The 19,760-nt window shown below is 36.3% G+C and overlaps 2 protein-coding genes and 1 long non-coding RNA gene across 3 annotated transcripts; 2 read left to right on the top strand and 1 right to left on the bottom strand.

Annotated features, from left to right (window-relative positions):
* Positions 1-477: 477 nt before the first annotated feature.
* LOC136817432 (uncharacterized) lies at positions 478-1,756 on the top strand. Its single transcript, XR_010848089.1, has 3 exons — positions 478-564; positions 1,067-1,157; positions 1,710-1,756. It is a non-coding gene; the product is annotated as an uncharacterized lncRNA (long non-coding RNA).
* A 727-nt stretch (positions 1,757-2,483) lies between these two features.
* On the top strand, positions 2,484-4,118 carry LOC136817433 (uncharacterized). Its single transcript, XM_067073765.1, has 2 exons — positions 2,484-2,621; positions 3,079-4,118. The coding sequence occupies exons 1-2, from the start codon at positions 2,495-2,497 to the stop codon at positions 3,888-3,890; spliced, it is 939 nt and encodes a 312-aa protein (XP_066929866.1). The 5' UTR covers positions 2,484-2,494; the 3' UTR covers positions 3,891-4,118.
* Positions 4,119-7,836: 3,718 nt separating this feature from the next.
* Positions 7,837-18,443, bottom strand: LOC136817434 (ribosomal L1 domain-containing protein 1-like; the record flags this gene model as incomplete). The annotated part of the gene is given in 5 exon segments (XM_067073766.1): positions 7,837-8,954; positions 9,922-10,020; positions 15,785-15,933; positions 17,476-17,587; positions 18,289-18,443. Coding segments are annotated over 5 exon segments (1,158 nt in total), but the record flags the coding sequence as incomplete, so codon positions are not given.
* Between the last annotated feature and the right edge of the window lie 1,317 nt (positions 18,444-19,760).

Below are 19,760 nucleotides of genomic sequence, written 5' to 3'. Positions count from 1 at the left end.
TTTCATCAAAAGAAATATAAGGGGGATAAAATCGTAAGCGTGAGAGTCTTGAGAACACAACATCAAATTATCTTCCTAATAATTATAGCATTTCCGCTATTTATGGGGGTTTCCGAAGGCTTATTTATACACGGAAAGTGCCCGCGGGTAAAAACAAGTCTTCTGTAGTCAAAATGGTAGGCTAAGCAGTGAAAATTTTTGACAGGCAGAAAACCTGGAAAAACCGTGAGGTTTTCGAGGGCACTCGTGAGACCTTGAGATTTGGTCGAAAACCGTGAGCCTCACGAGTAAACCGTGAGCATTGGCAGGTCTGCCTAACCACAGCACTAAAGCTCATTTAATATTCATCCCAAGTCCCAAATCTGAATAAAATTCTCAAATAAAACTGCCAACCCGGTCAGACTCTTTTACGGAGCTTGCGTAGTAATCAGGACCTGCTCTGAGATTAGGACTTGTGAAATTTTTGTTTCAGGAAATTCTACTCAAATGGAAAATTGCACGAGGGAATATTGAACGATGACTTGTGGACTTTACTCAATGGTGGTCTTGAGAATTTTCATTTTGGTATGTATCTTCCTTAAAGATTACTTAGAACTTTGGAAAGTTTAATTAAATTATAGATAACACCCATATGTGTCAGAAGCCTTTTTCTGTAGCTTTGGCAAAACAGACGACGTGTGGTGTATATCGGACACACCTCATAAACCTAAAGTCTATTTGCTTTAAGACTGCACTTTATTTTGTTTTGCTGGTAATTTCGTGACCAATGCTTGAATTTTAATGAACTTGTTATTGTTAAAAACGATATCTTGTAGAATTTTGATTTTCAAGGAAAAAAGATATTCTCAACTTCAACTGTCTGTCTGTCTGTCTTTCTGTGTATCTGAGTGTATATCCAAAAATTGGGGCAGACTGAAGACTTCAAAAATGGTCAAATTTGGCTGAAATTTGGCACACTTGTTCCTTGGGGGAATATCTAGGGGTGTTTTTTTTATTTCATTTCTCTACCTATTTCAAGAAATGCTTTTGATTGGCATCAATATTTTTACTAACATTTTTTATTTAGTTTTTGGTATGTATTCTGACCTTGATCATGTTATACAAGAACCATTTGCAGGAGCTGAGCTTGAAGGATATGGGAAGTTTCTGAAAGACAGGTAAATAAATCTTTTTAAATCTTTTTTATCCTGTTCTCTCTTTTTCTAAGAAGAAGAGGGTTGTCGATCAACACAACGGCAGAGCCATAAAATTGTGATTCTGAGGATGGTTAGGGTTATTCCCCCCAAGAAAATAAATAAGCCTTTTGAAAGTGAAAGAATTTATGAGAGCTGCTCTTTCATGTTATAACGAAAATTCAATGAAATGGTCTTAAGAGCCAGTTTTTCTTAGAGTGCGACAGCTCTGGACAGGTCCAAAAGTTTGAAAGTAAGAGTTTTTGTTTTTTAAGTAAAATCCCTAAAACGTTTTGGCCTGAAAATCCATAATGACGGAATTCTCCCTCCTTTTCTATGATTAGTCACAAAAGATTAGTATCAAAAATCAAAAATTGTTAAAGGAATCTTCTTTCGGCTTGGAGGACAGAATTTGGCTCGTCAGGTTTTTGTTTTGTCAAGAAAAAAATTATATAATGTAAACACAAAAAGTAAAGCTTGTTACGGTTGTTGATTGTTGATTCTTTCAAATAATTGTCCTTCTACGTAACTTTTTAGGTTAATTGCAAAAGATACGCATAGTACCGCACAAGAAATATTGGTAACTATCTACCTCATTTGGTTATAACTCACGAGTTACTGTTTACATCGTAGCAAGTTTCCGAATTTAGAGACAATTTTTTAAAAACCTTCAATTTCTTCAATGTGTAATACCTTGATGTCTCAGATTTTGCTAAAACCTGGACCAGAGGATCGTTTCAGTAAGATGAGACAACGCTGACACTTTAAGCTTCACATCTCAAGATATAGCAGATTGAACCTTGAACTCTCAAAATGAGAAATTCTGTGGGAGGAAACTTTGGATGTGAAAAATAATTTATTGAAGCTAAATGGAGGTCTAATTCTTTCTAATTTGTTAAGACTTTTTGCTAGGATTAGAAACACACAAACATGGTTGTCAAAAAAAGTATTTTTTTAATTAAATTCGGACCCCTTCATTCCAGCAAAATCTGAGACATCAAGGTATCACACATTGATAGCTCTTAGAAAAAGCTGCTCTTACTTTTTTGACTTTTACAGGAAATCTCTTCAAGCAAAACTGAGGACGAAGAAGATGGTAAGTTTTCTATGTTATACTGTTTGATACATATAAATCAAAGTAACTAGATACATTTATTTACTTATTTTTCAAATTTTATCATTCGCAGACTTGTTCGTAAGTTTTTTATATTTAATTGACAGAATATCAGACACTGATTGCATCACTTGAGAAGCGCCTTAAAAACATATACGGACAAGAAAAGTTGAAGAAATCGATAAATGTGTGGGCTCGTCATACTTTGATGGAAAAACGGCGACTAGAAGTGGGAGCACATACCCAAACGAAAGCAGAACTGATCTCATCTTTGCACATGATCCTCACTGGAAACCCAGGGACTGGTAAAACAACAATTGCCAGGTGCATGGCAGGTGAATAGATTCTTGATAGTTGGGGTTTTCACATCTTCATGTCGTTTTTATTCCACTGAGCGTTCTGGTCCCGCAATCTATAAGTATGTTTTCCCAAAGTTTGTTTAGATTTGTATGGACCAATTTCATGATCATAGCAGTTTTGATCAGGAATATTTTAAGCATGTGCGATGGTAGCCCGGGGTCCACTTAAAGCTTTTAAGTTCCACCATATCTCCCATTTTCCGCCTGGTCTTTAAAGTGGGAAGCTCTATTATACGTATGCGGTTTTCGTAAGAAAGGATTTTGTTTTCAATCGTCAACCTACATCCATTTTGGTAAATTTCCTTCTTTTTAATGAGGCCTAGACAATCGATGTTGGTAGCAAGTGTTGAATCCCATACTGTAACCCATTAATAATTTAAAGTCTTCATATAGAGTAGTTTGAATGTTGCAGTTGCGTTTCTTTCCATTTCAGGAATCCTCTTCGACCTCGGCATCTTAAAGAAGCCGGAAATTGTGGAAGTCCAACGAAATGATTTGATTTCAGACCACATTGGTGGCACTGAAACTGGTACTGAAAAACTCATAAAATCAAGCTTTGGAAAAATCCTTTTTGTTGACGAGGCATACAATTTATCGTCCGAGGACAAATCCTCAAAAGATTATGGAAAGAGAGCTTTGGATTTGATAATGAGATATCTTTTGCCACCACCACCAAATTCCAAAGTCCAATATCCCGTTATAATTTTCTGTGGCTATCAGTCAGACATGAAATCTTTGCTGAAAGTCAACAGCGGGTACTTGAGAAGAGTAAAGCAAAGATTTCATCTGGCCGATTACACCCCAGAAGACCTCTGGTGTATTCTGGAGGGTAAGCTTTTAGCTATAAATGTGAGGTATCCATATGGACTTGGGCCCAACGTTATTAAATGCTTTAAAAGCTTACCAAGCGAATACATTTCATTAAACAATGCATCGCTTGCCGATGATTTGTTGAATGACATAACCAGTGCCCAAGAAGAGAGATTGGCTTTCAGTGCCACAAAGTCTGAACTGACAAAATTGACTGTTGGAGATTTTACTTCGGGCATTGACACTTTTCTAAGTAAACTTCAAGAGGACCATAAGGTGGAAGTGCGACGCTTGGTAGATAAATTGACACAGATGCCGGAGCCTGTTAATTCTGAAGTGATCTTGCATATCAAAGGGGTTGGGCTTGTACCAGGCTCCCCAACGATGTGGCAACGTCCTTTCAAACTCACGAAAAGTTCGACGCTTGATAACTAAGCTAACACAGATTCCTACACCAGGCTCCCCAACGATGTGGTAACGTTCTTTGAAACTATGGTTTTTTTGTTTGAAAGCTTCTGTACATAAAAATGTCGGAAGTACCTTTTATTTTGTTTTCATTGTATTTTATCGCGAGATTTCTTATTGGTACAAATTGTTGCGCGTACTAATTTTCGAGCAATTTCGTGCAAAGGCCCGAAGATGCGCGATATTTAGTACTAGAATTCCTCTAGAAAAAAATTAAAACAACCAAAAAGCACGATAAATAGAGTCTTAAAGTTGTATTTTTTTTTATTTCATATTTAATTAATACCAAAATATCGAAGAAAATACGCTCGTGCGCACCAATAAGGTAGTTCAACCACAACAAATTAGGTTACCTCAAAGTTTTAATTGCTGTAATTAGACTTCTATTAGTATTTTTCTCGAATCCTAATGTCTTCTTGATCAAAACATTTGAACCTCTGTCGAATCTTGAGTTGTTGAAATAATATGGAAAGAAAGCGTTTTATCAGCTCATCATAAGCTTGAGATTTAACTACCAACTCAAAAATATCTTTGTTTGAAAGGAAAATTTTCTTCATGATTATTGATTATGTAAACCAAATTCAAAGTAGGATGGCTCAAAATTTGAGTTAGCCTTTCAAACGACGAAAAGTTTACATTCGTAGCATTTTTACTCTTCTCAGAATCCTAACTCAAACCTTTAGCCCCCCCCCCCTTAACACTCAATTTTGAAACTCCCGATCTGTATAAAGACTTTCTTGACGAGTATATTTTGTTTATAATTATTCTCGATTCTATACTGATATAGTCCATTTTTTGTATTCATTTCTAAGTAGGTATAAACATTTTTCTGGGTATGAATGTTATCTATTTTCGATACTACAGTGATAGTCATACTTCTGCTGTATTCATTGCCAAGCTTCTTTTGTTTATTTATTTTATTTCAAGCACGCATATTGTGATTTTATTCAGTGTTACTTGTTAATAATAGTTGTATCATGTATTGAAAAAAGAAAGATTTTAAACGATACATTACAAATCTAGAGCTCTCTGTGATTTTTTTTACATTCTTTGCCACTGTGAGTAAAATTGAAATTGGAAAAATTTGGTTTCTTAGAAAGTAAAAAGTGTGATAATTCGTTGGGACCAATATTGAATTTTTTGTCAATCTTAGCTTCATGCTTCATACCTTATCGGGGAAAACTTCGTCGATGAAAAGTGACGAAATTTTGGCCAAGTATGACGTAAATTATTTCCCGACAAAAATTTTCCCCGGCCTTAATGCGTTTGCTAACTACCAGCAAGTGACGAATATTTTTCCCCGACGAACATTTTCCCCCACGAAGTTTTCCCCGATAAGGTTCCTTAGGGAAAATAATTTTGCGATTCTTACCTTTTAAAAATTATAGTTACTGTTTAACAATTTATAGACCGACGCAAATTTTCTCTTCAGTCGAAAATCAAGAAAAGATTTGAGTTAAACACACCGCAAAAAAAGAGAGAGTTCTATGAGAGTTGATATTCCCCTTAATGTATCCGAAGTAAGGGAGAATCTTCAAACAGCATACAAGTCTTAGCTCTAGTTAATTGTTGCTCAATCTTTTACATTCAGAAACACCAAAAATTGTTATTGAGATGTCGAGAAAAAAAGGACTTAGAGACATATCGCGAAAAGTTGACTTTGAGATGTCGCGAAAAATGAATTTGAGATGTCGAGAGAAATGAATTTGAGATGTCGAGAAAAAAAGGACTTAGAGACATCGCGAAAAGTTGACTTAGAGATGTCGCGAAAAATGAATTTGAGATGTCGCGAAAAATGAATTTGAGATGTCGAGAAAAGAAGGACTTAGAGACATCGCGAAAAGTTGACTTTGAGATGTCGCGAAAAATGAATTTGAGATGTCGCGAAAAATGAATTTGAGATGTCGAGAAAAAAAGGACTCCAGAGACATCGCGAAAAAAGTTAGAAAAATGAATTTGAGACATTCTGAAAAGTTTTAATACAGGCCAAAATTACCATCTCCCTAAAAATAATAAAACGACATATGGCACGTCATAAAACACAACGTAAAAGCTTGCAAGTCCAAAAAGCATTGCTTCATTGATGGATGCAAGATTAGACATCATACAACCCTGCATCAAGGTCTAAAGAAAGGCCCAGATAAGCCAGACAAGTCTCCTCAACCAAAGCTTAAATCTTCCACAACAAAGGAGCAACAGAACTCTCCAAAGGTTGACGAGGCAAAATCTGAAGATCCTTCAATCCCACCAGCCAACTTACCTGATGGGGACAAGATCGAAACCACCATAAATAGACTTGTCAAAGGAAGAACTCATGTCTATCTGCAGGTTGTCTCTGTTCGGGTGAAGAATGTTGGGGGTATGTGGGTTGATACATACGCCATGCTAGATACTGGCAGCCAATGTACCCTTATTACCAAATCATTGCAATGAACTAAACCTTCAAGGAAGAAAGACCAAAATCAACTTTGGTACAATCAGAGATAGTACCATTTTACCGACAAAGCTGGTTGATCTTACCATCGCAGCTGTTGACGGTAGTTACCAGACGAAAGTGAAAAATGTGTACTCCCTCAATGATTCGGATTTCAATGTACCAGGACAAGAAGTTCCGGTAACAACTGATTATAGCTGGGATTACATCAGAGATCTCGGTCTTCAAGATATCGACAGCAGCCAAGTACAACTACTGATTGGTGCTGATGTTCCAGATGTTCTCATCAGCCATGATTTCAGGAAGTCAAAGAAAGGCTACCCATAATGCTTCAAAGACTCGACTCGGTTGGACTCTGCTTGGAGTGTACGATGGTACTTCAGATCCGATTGAAAGTCGAATTGTTGCACTGACCAGAAATTTGGAACTCGCATCAGCCAACACCAGGGTATTCTCTGTCGTCAATCAGTAACGTAAATAAAGTCTGGGATACACGGGGACGAAGTTGGAAAAAACTCCAATGGTATTTTCGTTCATTTTTTTCTTAACTAACGTTTACCTTTGCTCGATCGCCGTTCCGCCCTACGTTAATCTGTGAAACTGTCCTACTTTGAATCATAAGTTTAATTACTTTTTCTTAGGTATATTTCTCTTTCACTCTCATCATTCAGGGAGAACAAAACTAACCAACCGATCCGTCCCAAACCAAAACCGCTAAACTTAGAAGTAGAGCCACCGAGAACGCGGACAGTCAAACCACCGGCACGTGAACACAGGAGGCCATCCCGACCGCAACTGAAACCACAACCCTCAGCCAACAGACCATCGGAGAATAAAAGCTCTTCAACTTGTGAGCTGTTGTAGTCTGGTCGCGTGCAATCTATCGACAATTGTTATTTGTTTGTAATCGAAACATAGCTAAAACAACATAAGGCGTCTATGCTTCTACCCTCTACCGTCGATATGGCAAAAAACACACGCATCCCACCTTCGAATCTTCTTTGATGGGTCCTAACGCGACCCCTTCAATTTAGAAAGTTTTGAATAACGTGGATAACTCGAAGAATATGCACTTTTGTTAACTGTAAAAATGATCAAAATAACAAAACTTGTTGTTGGAGGTCTGGGAAAAACAATTTCTCGGTTGTCTGCTCGTTAGATGTTTGTTTGTAAACATTAAAACGACCATATGCGCATCCAAAAATTGGGCCATGAAAATCGGACTTTTATGATGTATAGAATATTCAACCAAATCTAAGCAAAAAGTCTATCCTTACGGTGCATTTTTTGGAAGATATTTGTCCATTTCAAAGCAAAAAATAGTCTGATTTTCTAAAATTTTGGACTTATTTGGGATTTTCACCTTGGGAAGCCTGACAAAGGGCCGCGCTTATAAGTTCGTTCACTTACCTTGAGTGCCCTCTCCTCGGGTGTGCGAACACCCATAAACAGTATAGCAAGAAAGTAAACATTCAAACCATATTACTATGACGAGACAATAGAACTACTTCTTCCTTTAAAAAAAATACAGATTCCATAAATATGGTAAAATTTTTGATAAAATCTCATCTTCTACAAAAAGTGAAATAAGCCTATTATTACACTGTAGAAAAATTGCAAATTTAGGGTTTTTCCATTGAGTTTCAAGCCCCAAGAGCTAGAGGCAAAACTTTAACCTTTCCCAGGCAAGAGAAATTGAAGCTTCTTATTTCCCATCCTAAACGCGCCTAGAACGCGCCGTAATCATGACGACGGATTGCATTTAGCGGTTCCTTTGTTTTGGAGGACTACATTTTTGAAATTTAACGATGGATTTTAGTTTCAATCCGGCGTTTGTGTAAAAACTACGCGCGGGCGTTCTGGATAGGAAATAAGGCTGAGGCTGAAAAAGTACGATCATATGATATATCAGGCTATATAATAAAAATATCGTCCACTGCTATTCTTAATATAGCGTCTACTTAGATTTGACTTTCCTTGGGCCAGTCTTTTTGGCAGGTAGTGTTTTCTTGGGTGTCTTTTTTGTTTTCGGAACACTCTCGATTTCTTCTTCTGATAGCGTAGTAACTTTCTTCACCTTTCTCTTTTTGACGAGTTTTCCTTCTTCTTTTCCCTCTTCGACTTTCGCTTTCTTGACTTTGGAAGATCTCAGATGTTTTTCGTTTTTGGCAACAACTGTCTTCTGTTCCTCGACAGCAGGATTAGTTTCTTCGATGTCTTCATTTCCCAATGGAGTGACTTCATTTTCCTTCTCACCGTCCAATACAACGTCTTCCGTTTTATCATTCTGGTCCTCATGTTGTCCTTCATCATCGCTCTTGACTTCATCGAGGTTGGTATTTTTGATGGACGGCGTCGCTTTACGTTTACGCTTGCGTTGCTTCTCTTCGACGTCGACTTTGACGTCACTAAGATCGTGGGTTGCAACGGGTGACGCTTGGTACAAAGGAAGAGCAACTGAAGTCGATGTTTTGAGATACATAGATTTGATGTTGTTCCACTTGCCTGGTACCTTCTGACCGACGATTCGCATGGCATGCAACAAATTTTCAACCATTTGTTTTTCCTTGTGCTCATTCAATTGACCCACCAAAATGGAACTGAAACAAAAACGAAAACAAAAACAAAAATATTAAAGATTGTTTAAAGCAAAAATTAGTTCCCCGCTTGAGGTAATTAAAAGTAAACTTTTGAATTGTATACTCAGATCATAAAACATGCTATAACAAAAGATTCTGATAAAGTATTGACAGTTATCAGTGAAGACTGTTGTGCCGCAAAAACCAGGCTTAAAATTTCAAGCACTTGACGTCATCGGGTTCCTCTTATATTATCACCATTTTAGTTTTTCGTGGTCTTTCGATTGGTGTAAATTTTTTCCAAACTTTCAAACTTTTATATTGGTTGCTATGGTAGCCAATGACGTCACTTTCCATGATAACACGTGGTCACACCAGATCACACTTCTCAGATCTTTTAGACCAAAAGAAAAACCAAATCACACGCGTGTTAAAGCGTGTTGAAATTTCGTGATTGTGATTCACACTCATATCACACGCGTGGGAATTTGCAAAAAAATCACGCCTGTGAAAAAGGCAAAAGTGATTTATATAATCACTATACACTTTCTGTTGAGCACGGCGGTAGTCTACTACAGGGTGTCCCGAAAAGAAGTAGAAGGTTGTTGCGTGTGTTTAACAAAATGTAAGAAAATATATACAAACACAATAATTGTTTTTACAACAGTCATTAATTAACTTTCTTTACAATTTTCACGACGTTAAAGTTATTGAAAATTATTTTTTGTAAAAGTTATTCATAAAAGATGTCTCATGACAATTAATATGACACAAAGAGAAACTTTGATAAACATTGCAAATTTAGTGAAACACACGATAACTTTCTTTCTATAGAAGTGGTACGACTCGATACATTTTTTCGGGACACCCCGTATATACCACTGACTTGAATTATCCACCAATCCAAAAGTCTATTTTCGGATATGATCTTTTCAACGAGGTATTATTATTTCAAGAGAAACGTTAAAAATGTTTCATCACAACTTACCTGCTTGGTCCATGTCCAACTCTAAGCATGGTGCTCGAAAGACACTTCTCGATCTCCTTCTTCAGATCTTTGTTTACCGTCCTGACTGGTACAGGCTCCCTGTCCAAGAAAAAAATGAAAAAATTTGGTCATTCCAAAAAGAATTGACTACATAACTGGTACAGGCTCCCTGTCCAAGAAAAAGAAAACAATTTTGGTCATTCCAAAAAGAAATGACAATATAACTGGTACAGGCTCCCTGTCCAAGAAAAAAAGAAAACAATTTTGGTCATTCCAAAAAGAAATGACTACATAACTGGTACAGGCTCCCTGTCCAAGAAAAAAAGAAAACAATTTTGGTCATTCCAAAAAGAATTGACTACATAACTGGTACTGGCTCCCTGTCCAAGAAAAAGAAAACAATTTTAGTCATTCCAAAAAGAAATGACTACATAACTGGTACAGGCTCCCTGTCCAAGAAAAAAAGAAGACAATTTTGGTCATTCCAAAAAGAAATGACTACATAACTGGTACAGGCTCCCTGTTCAAGAAAAAAGAAGACAATTTGGTCATCCAAAAAAATGACTACATACTGTACAGGCTCCCTGTTCAAGAAAAAAGAAGACAATTTTGGTCATTCCAAAAAGAAATGACTACATAACTGGTACAGGCTCCCTGTTCAAGAAAAAAGAAGACAATTTTGGTCATTCCAAAAAGAAATGACTACATACTGGTACAGGCTCCCGTTCAAGAAAAAGAAGACAATTTTGGTCATTCCAAAAAGAAATGACTACATAACTGGTACAGGCTCCCTGTTCAAGAAAAAAGAAGACAATTTTGGTCATTCCAAAAAGAAATGACTACATAACTGGTACAGGCTCCTGTCCAAGAAAAAAGAAGACAATTTGGTCATCAAAAGAATGCTACCTAAACTGGGACAGCTACCGTTACAAGTACAAAAAGAAGACAATTTTGGTCATTCCAAAAAGAAATGACTACATAACTGGTACAGGCTCCCTGTTCAAGAAAAAAGAAGACAATTTTGGTCATTCCAAAGAAGGACTACATAACTGGTACAAGCTCCCTGTCCAAGAAAAAAAGATTCCAAAAAGAAGACTAAAACTGCAGGCTCCCTGTCAAGAAAAAAATAAGACAATTTTGGTCATTCCAAAAAGAAAGGACACATAACTGGTACAGGCTCCCTTTCAAGAAAAAGAAGACAATTTTTTCCAAAAAGAAATGACTACTAACTGGTACAGGCTCCCTGTTCAAGAAAAAGAAGACAATTGGTCATTCCAAAAGAAATGACTACATAACTGGTACAGGCTCCCTGTCAAGAAAAAAAAAGACAATTTGGTCATTCCCAAAAGAAATGACTACATAACTGGTCCAGGCTACCCTGTCCAAGAAAAAAAGAAACAATTTTGGTCATTCCAAAAAGAACTTTTGATTCCACTAATACTGGTACAGGCTCCCTGTCAAGAAAAAAGAAGACAATTTTGGTCATCCAAAGAATGACTACATAACTGGTACAGGCTCCCTGTCCAAGAAAAAAAAGAAGACATTTTGGTCCTTCCAAAGAATGACTACATAACTGGTAAGGCTCCCTGTCCAAGAAAAAAAAGAAGACAATTTTGGTCATTCCAAAAAGAAATGACTACATAAACTGACAGGCTCCCTTCAAGAAAAAAGAAGACAATTTTGGTCATTCCAAAAAGAAATGACTACATAACTGGTACAGGCTCCCTGTCCAAGAAAAAAAGAAGACAATTTTGGTCATTCCAAAAAGAAATGACTACATAACTGGTACGGCTCCCTTTCCAATAAAAAAGAAGACAATTTTGTCATCCAAAAGAAATGACACCTAACTGGTCCAGGTCCCTGTCCAAGAAAAAAAAGACCAATTTTGTCATTCCAAAAGAAATGACTACATAACTGGTACAGGCTCCCTGTTCAAGAAAAAAGAAGACAATTTTGGTCATTCCAAAAAGAAATGATACATAAATGGTACAGGCTCCCCTGTCCAGAAAAAAGAGACAATTTTGGTCATTCCAAAAAAAATGACTACATAACTGGTACAGGCTCCCGTCCAAGAAAAAAAAGAGACAATTTGTCATTCCAAAAAGAAATGACTACATAACTGGTACAGGCCCCTGTCAAGAAAAAAAGAAGACATTTTGGTCATTCAAAAAGAAATGACTACTAACTGGTACAGGCTCCTGTCAAGAAAAAAGAAGCAATTTTGGTCATTCCAAAAAGAAAGACTACATAACTGGTACACTCCCTGTCCAAAAAAAAAGAAGACAATTTTGGTCATTCCAAAAAGAAATGACTACATAACTGGTACAGGCTCCCTGTCCAAGAAAAAAAGAAGACAATTTTGGTCATTCCAAAAAGAAATGACTACATAACTGGTACAGGCTCCCTGTCCAAGAAAAAAAGAAGACAATTTGGTCATTCAAAAGAAATGACTACATAACTGTACAGGCTCCCTGTTCAAGAAAAAAGAAGACAATTTGGTCATCCAAAATGAAGACACATAACTGGTACAGGCTCCTGTCCAGAAAAAAAGAAGACATTTGGTCATTCCAAAAAGAAATGAACATAACTGGTACAGGCCTCCCTGTCCAGAAAAAGAAGACAATTTTGGTCATTCAAAAAGAAATGATACATAACTGGTACAGGCTCCTGTTCAAGAAAAAAGAGACAATTTTGTCATTCCAAAAAGAAGCTACATAACTGGTACAGGCTCCCTGTTCAAGAAAAAAAAAGAAGACAATTTGGTCATTCAAAATGAATGACTACATAACTGGTACAGGCTCCCTGTCAAGAAAAAAAAAGACAATTTGTCATTCCAAAAGAAATGACTACATAACTGGTACAGGCTCCCTCAAGAAAAAAGAAGAAATTTTGGTCATTCCAAAAAATGACTACATAACTGGTACAGGCTCCCTGTCCGAAAAAAGAAGACAATTTGGTCATTCCAAAAGAAATGACTACTAAACAGGCTCCCTGTTCAAGAAAAAAGAAGACAATTTTGGTCATTCCAAAGAAATGCTACATAACTGGGACGGCTCCCTGTTCAAGAAAAAAAGAAGACAATTTTGGTCATATCAAAAATGATGACTACATACTGGTACGGCTCCCTGCCAGAAAAAAAAGAAGAATTTTGGTCATTCAAAAAGAAATGACTACATAACTGGTACAGGCTCCTTCAGAAAAAAAGAGACCTTTGGTCATTCCAAAAAAGAAATGACTACATAATGGTACAGGTCCCTGTCAAGAAAAAAAAGACAATTTGGCATTCAAAAAGAAATGACTACATAACTGGTACAGCTCGTCCAAGGCTCCTGTCCAAGAAAAAGAAGACAATTTTGGTCTCAAAAAAAAGAATACATAACTGGTACAGGCTCCCTGTTCAAGAAAAAAAAGACAATTTTGGTCATTCCAAAAAGAAATGACTACATAACTGGTACAGGCTCCCTGTCAAGAAAAAAGAAGACAATTTTGGTCATTCCAAAAAGAAATGACTACATAACTGGTACAGGCTCCCTGTTCAAGAAAAAAAGAAGACAATTTTGGTCATTCCAAAAATGAATGACTACATAACTGGTACAGGCTCCCTGTTCAAGAAAAAAAGAAGACAACTTTGGTCATTCCAAAAATGAATGACTACGCAAGCTCTACATTCCTATCTGGAATACCTACCAGGAATGCCGTGATGCTGAATCGATTGTGTCTTTCAAGAGTAGAGCAAGAAAACATTTCTTCACCTAATTCTCCAATTATTTAAAATCCAATTTTCCTGTTCCTTTTTGTTACTGTTCTTGTTCTGTTCGTAGTGGCCCTTCGTGGAAACAATTCTTGAGCTGTCTAAAAGCTCTAGAATTCTTCGGAGCCAGCCACTTAAAACATTCGTTATTATTATTATTATTATTATTATTACATAACTGGTACAGGCTCCCTGTCCAAGAAAAAAAGAAGACAATTTTGGTCATTCCAAAAAGAAATGACTACATAACTGGTACAGGCTCCCTGTTCAAGAAAAAAAAGAAACCAATTTTGGTCATTCCAAAAGAAAATGACTGACTAAAACTGTACAGGCTCCCTGTCCAAGAAAAAAAGAAGACAATTTTGGTCATTCCAAAAAGAAATGACTACATAACTGGTACAGGCTCCCTGTCCAAGAAAAAAAGAAGACAATTTTGGTCATTCCAAAAAGAAATGACTACATAACTGGTACAGGCTCCCTGTTCAAGAAAAAAAGAGACAATTTTGGTCATTCCAAAAAAAGAAATACTACATAACTGGTACAGGCTCCTGTTCAAGAAAAAAAGAAGACAATTTGGTCATTCCAAAAAATGCCACATACTGTACAGCTCCCTGTCAAGAAAAAAAGAAGACAAACTTTGTATTCCAAAAAGAAATGACTACATAACTGGTACAGGCTCCCTGTTCAAGAAAAAAAGAAGACAATTTTGGTCATTCCAAAAATGAATGACTACATAACTGGTACAGGCTCCCTGTCCAAGAAAAAAAGAAGACAATTTTGGTCATTCCAAAAAGAAATGACTACATAACTGGTACAGGCTCCCTGTTCAAGAAAAAAAGAAGACAATTTTGGTCATTCCAAAAAGAAATGACTACATAACTGGTACAGGCTCCCTGTCCAAGAAAAAAAGAAGACAATTTTGGTCATTCCAAAAAGAAATGACTACATAACTGGTACAGGCTCCCTGTTCAAGAAAAAAAGAAGACAATTGGTCATCCAAAAAAGGAAAATTACACATAAGAAAAAAAGTACAGGCTCCCTGTTCCAGACAATTTTGGTTCCAAAAAGAAATGGGTACAAAGAAAAAAAGAAGACCAATTGGTCATTCCAAACGAAATGACTACATAACTGTACAGGCTCCCTGTCCAGAAAAAAAGAAGACAATTTTGGTCATGGACTGGTACAGGCTCCTGTCAAGAAAAAAAGAAGACAATTTGGTCATTCCAAAAAAGAAATGACTACATAACTGGTACGGCTCCTGTTCAAGAAAAAAAGAAGACAATTTTGGTCATTCAAAAAGAAAATGCCCTGTACAGGCCCCTGTTAAGAAAAAAGAAGAACATTTTGGTCATTCCAAAAATGAATGACTACATAACTGGTACAGGCTCCCTGTTCAAGAAAAAAAGAAGACAACTTTGGTCATTCCAAAAAGAAATGAATGCTACTGTAGAGTATGGCTGTTTTTTAATGTCAATATTCAGAAAGCCAGATCAGATAGACCAACGTGCGGGATGTTTCTGAAGTGAGTTGGTCTAATGTAATTTTTCGAATTATCAAGTGCAATTTTATTCATCGAAGAATATTTTATTCATTGAAACATCTGATAACTGTTCATCAAATAATAAATAAATAATAAATAAATGAAGAAATACTGACGTTCAAATGTTTTTCATAACATTCGAATCTCTTCAAAACGTTCGAATGAAGATAAAAACATTCGAAATTTTAAAGAATGTTGTGACTAGACTTTTTTTAAAATCAAAACAAAAAGAAGGAGGAAGAAAAAAGTTCGAAGAGCACATGCGTTTCATTTTTTTTGTTTATATACAGTGTGACTTTGAAAAAAACACTCGCTCGTCGAACGAAACAAAGGTCTAAAAAGGTGTCCTTACAGCTTGCACGTACACTCGTAGCCTGCTTTACCTCAGCACCCCTACCCGCTCGGGGGAGCCTCCCTCGGCTGCGTGTATAAGCCTTTTCTATGAAAACCGCTAGCTTGGATCTACCACTTTGAAAATAAACACAATGCTTTGTGCCATGGAAGACCCAGGAACAAATCCTAAAAGAAATTTGTACGCTCTATAGAAAACATTGAGAAAATAAACATCATACTTCTTGTGTTTGTAGCATTCTTTTCCGAGAGATTTACAGACCAGATGGTAAATCTTTTCTTCACATAAGAAGATATTATATGAAGAGATCAACTGTCGTTTTAGTGTGTACGTTTTGTACTCTTTACGTAACTTCGTCAAACTGATGACCTGAAAACGAAAGTGAAAGTGGTTTGAACAAAATATTGATGGTTCCGCCAAGGGAGATTGCTCATTTGAGCAAAATGGATGGATCCTCCAAGGAGGCCATAGAATCATCGTTATTCATGCAGACATTCAAGCAACCGAAGTGGACTCACGACATGAGTTCCGAAACACATCGAGCGTTTACAAGCTTTTTAAGGATCAAATTTGCAAAACATAGCTCCATAAATAGTAGGTTGAGATTTCTCGACCTATCTGGAGAAAGGGACTTAATTTCGCGGATGGCATCATGAGACAAAATTTATGATTTTGCACTTGCACTTTACACTGCCAAATTGTACATGCTAGATGTTGAAATACGCATAATTAGCGCTTATTTGATAAAAGTTGACATTCTAAAAGTAGTTATTCTAAAGTTATTTGAGTTCATTTGAGTTTTGCTCAAAAGATTTCGCGGATTAGACCTTTAAAAATTTCCATGGGCTTTAATTTCGCGGATGACACCAAAATCTGCAAAATCTGCGAAATTTAATCGTCACGAAAATTTATCTCAGTAAAGTAACTGGTTTCGGATTTTGATGATTTTTAAATTTCGTCAAATTTTTGGGGTCAAGGGATTTTGCCTTATAAATCAATTTTTGAGTTCTAAAAAGTTTCCTAGGTCTCAGTAGAAAAACCTTTTTCGCGAAAAACGATAATACTGTACATATGACCAAGCATATTTTGAGATAAACCTTGCCTACTATGATGCTATTTTGACATTTCAAGAATGATTTTGTTCCCGGAGTATTTATTGGGTTAAAGAAAGGTATGGTTTTTGGCCTGAAATCAAGTTAAAAACACAACTCCATGATTCCTGACCTCTGGTAACCTCATGTGGTTTCATTTTTGCGTGGAAAAAATTTCGCAATTCAGCCTTCTTAAAAAGTTACCTGGAAAGTCTGTATGGAGATTAATTAAAATCCCCGATCCGAATCCAAGGGGGTTTGACCAATATTTCAAAATTTCTGCAAAGACTACTTTTCAGGAAAATTAATCCCATAGATTCATGTCACATTTATCTGTTCCAAATTTATCAATCCACACAAAATTTTATCCACTGAAGGCACCTGTTTCTCTTCCATTTAAAAAAAGCTGCATAAAAAGGTCACGACCTAGTGTCGTCATAACTTTGCTAACCTCATCAACACAGCATCGTCTCAAAATACACACAAACAGGCTACATGCTAAATGGACCTACCTGAAGGTTAATGTAATAAGAAAATAGAAAAAAAAGGTAACAATAGTCAGACAAACTAAAAAAATCACTTTTCGGGTACTGTCATTTCAGGTCATTTTGCACCATTATGCAAAAAATCGAAAGAAACTGATGAGTCAATCTTGAGAAAAGCTGGTAATAGAGGAACATAAGTTAATTTAAAGGTAGGTTTAATTTCGAGGTAGGTCCAAAAAAAGAGTGTCACAAAACTCCAACATGATGCCCATGAAATCTCCCTGGAAGAAATCCATTTCACAAACTTTCCTTCCAAACGGAAACATCGTTGTTACCTTTTCAATATTAGTGATCCCTTTCTCTTCAAAGATTTTGCGCATGGCTTTTCCAGGTTGTGAGGAGATGAAACAGACATCACTGGACTCGTGAAGTGGATGAGGCAATGGACTGAAACGTAAAGAAAGACAAGGTAAAGTAATTCATTTCTGCTTAAAGGTAGGGAACTAAACCTTAGCATTCTTAGCATTTTTTTTCAGACGTGTGTTTGGTTGTAACGTAGATTACTCTGTACTAGAGTGTATCTCACATTTACCGTTTCGTAGTACACTCGTGCACATTGTCTGTCTGATAAAACAATTTTCATATGGATGAAGCATAATTTATAAACAGCAACACTTCTCTCGTCGTCTCCCTTTTCTCTTACGCACACTCCATGGCAGTGGTCGGTTTGAAAAATCTCAAATCAAAAAAGACAATGACAACAGACGGTCCTCTACATAAATTAATTTTGAAATATTTTTGAGAGAGTGTTAAGTCATTTTCTTGACCGTTAAAAAATGTTAAACAAGGTCGAATTATGAGTAAAGGCAGGCATTATTTTAGAGCAATGAATTCAAATCTATTGAAACAAACTTAAAATCTTTTGGAGACTTTCAGTAAACGAAAGTGTCAAATGAATGGGTTAATAACAATATTGTTAAGGATGTTGAGGATCGCAAGGACTGTCATCCAGTTATTGCATTTTTTAAGAAAAACGCAAAATCAAAATCATCAAAGAACTTTTCAATGGCCTGGATTGGTGTCAATGATGTTGACGAATATTGAGATGTAAAAGTCAAGCCCTAACAGGACAAAGAACAAGAACTTACATAGGTGTGGGTTTGACTTGTGTTGCGGGGATTTTTCTCAGCCCGACTGATAACCAAAGACCTTGTCGATGTTCAAATAATTCAGATTTCTTCTTACCAGTGATGTCACCTTCTTTGTTAATGTATGTAAGAAGCGCTGACACAGCTAGTTTGACCTGATAAATTGTAAATATTAATAAACATTATAAATTGTAAAGTGTGAGAAATTGCTTTAAATTGACATAATTAGCCACTAACTTTCACACATAATTAAAATATCAGTATTTTACCATATCAGCGTATTCTAAGCTATCATTTGAGCATTTCAATTACCTTAAATGAATTGCAAAACAATCTGAAACAATTGTTAATAGCATTTCTATTTTTACTTCAAAAATAATCTCAGCTTACATTGAACCACAAAATTTCACTCATCTCTTTAAAATTTCCATCACATTTTCATTACAAGATATTTTAATCAGCATTTCATAACCTTTTTAAACAAAAATTCAAAGTAAAATTTTGAGGCTACGTTGAAAAAACATAAGAAAACCTTAAACATCAACCACAATAATTCACAAAAAAGTTTTTCAAACTACTGACAAGCTTCAACCTACCGGGACAAGCACTTTTCTAGAAGGGGTCAACTTAGGACTTACCATTTAGTGAATTATAATGGTTTTTCTAAAAAGACCACTTTTTGTAAAATTCTAAAATGGCCTTTCCTGTGTAAACTCATCTGAAAATGAATCTTTAGACTTATAATTTGCTAATAAAAATCTATTTTGATGACAGAATTTAGAAACCATTTCCTAATATATAAATACTAGCCGGTACCTGGCGTCGCATGCAAGTTTAGCTGTTGCTGAACGCACTAAAGTCTTTTGGATGTTGGGAAGGTAGCTTAAAACACGATGAAATCAAAATTAAAGGGAAGCAGAATTCTCTTCAAAGTTTGACTTTATCCCTCCCAGATGACTTATCTTTTAACCATATTTTGAAAAAAATTTTAAATTGTGTCAAAAATTATCAGAAGGGGGCCATTCAAATTACACCATACAGCTACAGGTGACCAGCTACATACCACACGGCTCTGCAATTAGATTTTTTCTCACTTCGCTTGCTTTACATTTGCTGTAGTTCTTGTAATGATTAGAAAAAATTTGATGTCAAGATAAGGAGAGTGAAATTATAGACATGACACAAGATTCGACGGAAAAAGGCAGCCAGGGGGTACTTACGCAAGTGAAGAGAATGGGTATGTGCTGCCCTTAACGGTGCCTTTTTTTAAACCTGGCAGTCCCTGTAAGGTACCCGGCTAAAAGGGCATGAAAAATGGCCTGCCTGTCAGCTCAAAACCATTGTTCCCCCGGAAGGCAGCTAGGACACACAGAAAAAAAGCGTGATAGTGCAATTTTATAAAAAAAGCGTGATATGGCAATTTAATGTTGCTTTTTATAAAAAACTTCCCCATAACTTTTCGTATCTGACAA

The sequence above is a fragment of the Clytia hemisphaerica genome, unplaced genomic scaffold, assembly GCF_902728285.1.
Source record: "Clytia hemisphaerica strain Z4C2 unplaced genomic scaffold, Clytia hemisphaerica genome assembly, whole genome shotgun sequence".
Classification (NCBI taxonomy): Eukaryota; Metazoa; Cnidaria; class Hydrozoa; order Leptothecata; family Clytiidae; genus Clytia; species Clytia hemisphaerica.
This window is presented reverse-complemented; position numbering and strand designations above follow the sequence as displayed.

Excerpts from the sequence above, each read along its gene's own strand:
- LOC136817433 (XM_067073765.1), top strand. The coding sequence starts at position 2,495 with ATGGAAAAACGGCGACTAGAAGTGGGAGCACATACCCAAACGAAAGCA. Across the intron at positions 2,622-3,078 it reads AATTGCCAGGTGCATGGCAG|GAATCCTCTTCGACCTCGGC; the intron begins GTGAATAGATTC and ends TTTCCATTTCAG.